Source organism: Entamoeba dispar, genomic scaffold (assembly GCF_000209125.1).
Source record: "Entamoeba dispar SAW760 scf_1105229461245 genomic scaffold, whole genome shotgun sequence".
Classification (NCBI taxonomy): Eukaryota; Evosea; order Mastigamoebida; family Endamoebidae; genus Entamoeba; species Entamoeba dispar.
The window spans coordinates 1-5,033 of NW_001854596.1; the positions used below are offsets into that span (position 1 = coordinate 1).

The 5,033-nt window shown below is 13.0% G+C and overlaps 1 protein-coding gene across 1 annotated transcript, besides 36 other annotated features; it reads right to left on the minus strand.

Annotated features, from left to right (window-relative positions):
- Nucleotides 1–13: 13 nt before the first annotated feature.
- Nucleotides 14–75: a sequence feature (AT_rich).
- Nucleotides 76–89: 14 nt separating this feature from the next.
- Nucleotides 90–238: a microsatellite.
- A 7-nt stretch (nt 239–245) lies between these two features.
- Nucleotides 246–309: a sequence feature (AT_rich).
- A 20-nt stretch (nt 310–329) lies between these two features.
- Nucleotides 330–376: a microsatellite.
- A 9-nt stretch (nt 377–385) lies between these two features.
- Nucleotides 386–434: a sequence feature (AT_rich).
- Nucleotides 435–438: 4 nt separating this feature from the next.
- Nucleotides 439–496: a microsatellite.
- A 5-nt stretch (nt 497–501) lies between these two features.
- Nucleotides 502–611: a microsatellite.
- Nucleotides 612–750: 139 nt separating this feature from the next.
- Nucleotides 751–788: a sequence feature (AT_rich).
- A 92-nt stretch (nt 789–880) lies between these two features.
- Nucleotides 881–1,061: a microsatellite.
- A 1-nt stretch (nt 1,062) lies between these two features.
- Nucleotides 1,063–1,182: a microsatellite.
- A 59-nt stretch (nt 1,183–1,241) lies between these two features.
- Nucleotides 1,242–2,378, minus strand: EDI_026970 (uncharacterized protein; the record flags this gene model as incomplete). The annotated part of the gene is made up of 3 exons (XM_001738339.1): nt 1,242–1,393; nt 1,610–2,062; nt 2,129–2,378. The coding sequence occupies 3 exons, from the start codon at nt 2,376–2,378 to the stop codon at nt 1,242–1,244; spliced, it is 855 nt and encodes a 284-aa protein (XP_001738391.1).
- Nucleotides 2,307–2,339: a sequence feature (AT_rich).
- A 6-nt stretch (nt 2,379–2,384) lies between the features above and the next one.
- Nucleotides 2,385–2,475: a microsatellite.
- Nucleotides 2,476–2,564: a sequence feature (AT_rich).
- Nucleotides 2,565–2,616: a microsatellite.
- A 6-nt stretch (nt 2,617–2,622) lies between these two features.
- Nucleotides 2,623–2,734: a microsatellite.
- A 24-nt stretch (nt 2,735–2,758) lies between these two features.
- Nucleotides 2,759–2,818: a microsatellite.
- Nucleotides 2,819–2,830: 12 nt separating this feature from the next.
- Nucleotides 2,831–3,010: a microsatellite.
- Nucleotides 2,908–3,072: a microsatellite.
- An 18-nt stretch (nt 3,073–3,090) lies between these two features.
- Nucleotides 3,091–3,139: a sequence feature (AT_rich).
- Nucleotides 3,140–3,143: 4 nt separating this feature from the next.
- Nucleotides 3,144–3,307: a microsatellite.
- Nucleotides 3,308–3,467: a microsatellite.
- Nucleotides 3,309–3,407: a microsatellite.
- A 2-nt stretch (nt 3,468–3,469) lies between the features above and the next one.
- Nucleotides 3,470–3,527: a sequence feature (AT_rich).
- A 28-nt stretch (nt 3,528–3,555) lies between these two features.
- Nucleotides 3,556–3,655: a microsatellite.
- Nucleotides 3,656–3,694: 39 nt separating this feature from the next.
- Nucleotides 3,695–3,767: a sequence feature (AT_rich).
- A 7-nt stretch (nt 3,768–3,774) lies between these two features.
- Nucleotides 3,775–3,978: a microsatellite.
- Nucleotides 3,847–4,030: a microsatellite.
- A 33-nt stretch (nt 4,031–4,063) lies between these two features.
- Nucleotides 4,064–4,192: a microsatellite.
- A 2-nt stretch (nt 4,193–4,194) lies between these two features.
- Nucleotides 4,195–4,285: a microsatellite.
- A 14-nt stretch (nt 4,286–4,299) lies between these two features.
- Nucleotides 4,300–4,398: a microsatellite.
- Nucleotides 4,301–4,469: a microsatellite.
- A 75-nt stretch (nt 4,470–4,544) lies between these two features.
- Nucleotides 4,545–4,610: a sequence feature (AT_rich).
- Nucleotides 4,611–4,747: a microsatellite.
- Nucleotides 4,748–4,789: a sequence feature (AT_rich).
- Nucleotides 4,790–4,806: 17 nt separating this feature from the next.
- Nucleotides 4,807–4,929: a microsatellite.
- A 5-nt stretch (nt 4,930–4,934) lies between these two features.
- Nucleotides 4,935–5,033: a microsatellite.

The window sequence follows — 5,033 nt, forward strand, 5'->3', positions numbered from 1 at the left end:
TTTATACTTACTCATTATTTAATTTCATTTATTTTCAAATATATCAAATATTATATTTGTAAATTTAATAATAATGATGTTATTGAATCATATAATATTTATTTTATATTTATTATATATTTAATATTATATAATTTATATAATTTATTTAAATATATTCCCGATTTAGATTTAATGAATATTTTATATAAAATATATAAAATGAATGTACATAAATATTTATATATTATTATAAATAATGAATGAAATATAAATTATAATTAATTAAATTATATTTATATTTATTATTTATTTATTTTAAAATAAAATGAATGAGATAGAATATGAAATATTATTTATTATCATTATGAATATATGTTATTTTATTATTATTATTGATTTAGAGATATTTTATATAGATTAATATATTAATTCAATATTAATCATTTATATTTGTTATTATTTATTTATTTATTATTTTGATTTCATTATTATTCATGTTATTTATTATTTATTTTCATATATTATTATTCTTTATCTTATTTTCATTGTATGATTATATTATTTATTATTCTGATATATTATTTTATATATTTTCTTTCTTTATTATTAAATTTATCATTTTGATTATTGAATATATCAATATGTACATAATATACAATATAAATACAAATAAATGAAATATTTCAACATTTAATGAATGAATCAGATGATATTAATCAATAAGAATTATTTATTTGTGTCATAAATAATCAATATAACGAAATCATCAATAAAATAATAATAATAAAATGAAATATGAAAATTAACAACAATAATCATTAATCAACAATTTGATTAATGAAATAATCAAAATATAAAATCAAATTCATCATTATATCCTCTCATTTCTAAATAATTTTAATATAAATTAAAACAAAATGAAGAATAAAGAATGAATAAATATAAAATATAAATAAAATAAATAAACAAGAAGATAAATAAGATAAAATATATAATAAATAATAAACAAAATAAAATAAAGATATAAAATAAAAAAGAAAGATAAGAATAAGAATAAAAATAAAATAAAAAGAAATAAAGAATAAAAAAGAATTATAAAACAAATATAAAGAATGATATATCAATCAATAAGATAGAAAAGAATAATATCAAAAAGAATAAATAAGAAAAGAATAATAATATAAATGATAATCAATTAAATTTATTTCTACTTCAAATTATATTGTATTTCTTTTATTGTATTTTTATTTCATTCAATATCATTTGTTAAAACAATTTCTTGGTATTCTTTTATTTTTCTTTAATTCTTTTTCACACCCACATTCACAAAAACATCCATCTCCAAATGATTTAATTGATGATGGTATATTAATTGATTTTAATGATGTACATTTTTTAAAACAATAATATCCTATTTTAATAATTGGTGATGGTAAATTAATTGATGTTAGTGAAGTACAATCTCTAAAACAACCACTTTTTAATTTAGTAATTGTTGTAGGTATATAAATCGATGTTAATGATAAACATTCATCAAAACATCACCATCCTATTTTACTAATTGATGGTGGTATATTAATTGTTGTTAATGATGAACAATATCCAAAACAACAATCTCCTAATTTACTAACATATGTTGGTATATTAATTGTTATTAATGAATAACATCTATTAAAACATGCATTTCCTAATTTAGTAATTGAAGATGGAATAATAAATTTATTAATATCTTTCTTTTCAATATTCTTTCCATTGATTATTTGTAGATTATGTGGTATTTTAATACTAACTAACACTGGTTCATTTATAAATATTCTTTCTTGACTAATAAATTGTAAATTATCTATATTCATAGTAGTTAATGATGTACATTCATCAAAACAACCACCTCCTATTTTACTAACAGATGATGGTATATTAATTGATTTTAATGATGAACACCTATCAAAACAACCATCTCCTAATTTAGTAATTGTTGTTGGTATATTAATTGATTTTAATTCATCACAATTACAAAAACAATTATATTTAAGTGATTTAACTTCTGGTGGTATTGTATTTCCATACGTATATCTATCTTCTTCTGTATATTCTATATTTTTACAGATATTTCCTTTTTCTTTTTCTTGTTAATATTCTGAATAACTTACTAAATACCATATTACCTTTTTAAATATTTTTCCATCATTAAATATTTCATCATTTTCATTATAAATATGAAATGTTTCAATATTAGGAAACAATTTTCTTGAATATTCATTTAATGGAATTGGATTAAAATGAAATCGTTCAATATTTCCTCTATATCTTTTAACTCCCATTTCTAAATTAATAAAATCTTTAATATTATTAAAATACATTGATGTTATCATTATTTCATTATGTCCTAATTTCATTATTGATTTATTATTTATTAGTTGTTTTTATTATTTCTTTTATTTTTATATTTTAATTTCTTCTTTTTTATTCTTTTATCATTTTTCTATTTTTATTAATTAATATTTGTTATGAAAAACAATAAATAATAAGAAATAAAATAAAATGATATTTATTTTTATTTTTAATAAATTATAATTATTAAATATTTCATTTTATTTTATATTTTATTCATTATTTCATTTTATATTTTATTTTTATTTAATAATATAATAATAAAATATGATAAAAGATAATAAATATAATAATAAATGAATAATCAATATATTTATAATTAATGATAATACAATTAATGATATAATTAATGATAAATAATTATGAAATCATTTATTCTATTATCTTTTATTTTTATTCATTCTTAATTTATTCTTTTCTTTATTTTTATTATTATTTTATATTTAAAATGTTTATTTAAATAAGAAATAATGTAAATAAGAATAATATAATGAATAAAACATAAATAAATGAAAGTATTAATTGATAAATTAAATAATAAAGTATTTATATAATATTTCAATAATTAATAAAATATGATAAAATAAATGATAAATGATAAATATAATATTCAAAACATAAATTAACAATGAATAAAATAATATATCAAATAATGAAGAATGATAAACAAATGAAATAATGAAATATAAAATTATTTAAATCATAATTTCATTCATGTATATTAATTTAAATCATTTCAATAAATTATAAACAAATAATTATTTAACAATAATAATATAAAATATAAATATAAATAGAATAAGTTAATAAATAATATAATAATATAATTATAAATAATTTAACATACAAAATAACAAATTAATATCAAATGAAAAGAAATAAGAATAAATAAAATAAATACAATAAAATGAAATAACATAAACATATAAATAAATAATAAATAATAAATAATAAAATGGTAATAAATCAAATAAACAAAACATAATATTTTTAAAATTAAGAATAAAATTAAAAATAAGAAGATATAAAAATAATTTATATTTTTAATATAATAAAATGAATAATATCTTATAATATATAACATAATAAATTATTCATATATTTAATAAGTAATTATTTCATTCAATTTTTATATGAATTTGATAAATAAAAATGAAAGAATGTTTAATGACGATATATATCAAATAAATAAGAATAAATATTTTAATTAATATAAAATAAATGTTATTATTCAATAAATAAAATGAATAACGAATAATAATAATAATATAAAATAATAAATTATTATTTCATTCTTATTTATTCTTTTATCATAATGAACTAAAATAATACAAAATAAATAGATCTTATAAATTTATCATTTAAAATTTAATATAAATTATTATTGATTAAAAGTAATTATTTTATTGTTATTTCTCTATTTATTTATTATTTTCATTGTTATTATTTATATTCAAAATGAAAAGTTAATTCTTTATTTTTATTGTTTATTATCTTTTTTATTATTTTCATTATCTTTTTATTTATTTATTAATTTAAAGAATAAAATATCATTATTTATTACTTTTATTAAATAAATTCTTTATTTTTGTCTTATTCTTATTTATTATATCTCATTTATTTTATAAATAAAATATTCTCTTTCTTATTTATTTATGTTTAATTCTTGATATTTGTAATAATCATTTAATTATTTTAGTTTTATCTTTACCTTATTCATTCTTTTCTTATTTTCTATTATTCTTTTCTTATTTAATTTTATTATTTTATTTATTCTTATTTATCATTATTATTATTAAATTATTTATTTTATTTTATTATTTTGTTAATATAATTATTTCTTCTTTGATTTTGTTGTTATTTATTTTGAGTATTTCATTATTTATTCACAATATATTATTTCTTTATTTATCAATAAATGGCAACGAAAAAAAAGGAAATAAGAGAAAAATGAAGAAAAAGAAGGACATGAAAGAAAAAAGTGAAATTAAGAAGTAGAAGAAGATGAAAAGAATAAAAGTAGAATGTTGAGATTATAAAAATGAAAGAAGATAAAAAGGAATATTTCAAAAAGAGATAATAAAAGATGAAAAGAATGATGAAATAATGGATGTATTTTTTATTACAGAAATTAGAAATATGAAATAAAAAAGTGTTTAATTTATTGATGCAAATTATTTAACTTTATTTTATTTATGCAAAATATTTTATTCATTTTTATTTTTATAATTTTTATTTATATATATAATTTATTATCAGTGTTTATTATATAATCAAATAGAAATATTATGTGATATTATATAGTATATAATATGTAATACATAATATATAATAAATAATAAATATTAATTTCATATAATATAGATAGAAGATATAAAAATTAAATGAATAATAATAAATGATAAAGAAATAATAAGAGAAAAGAAATGATATAATAATAAATAAAATATATAAATAAAAAGATAAATAAAATCAATATAATATAAATAAAATAATAATAAATATAAAAAGAAAATAGATATAAAATATAAAAATATAATCAAAATAAAAATAAAATAAAGAAATATATTAATATATAAGAAAATATATATAAATAGAAATATAATAATATATAAAATAAAATATAAATAATAAGAATATAAAACTAATAAAATAAGATA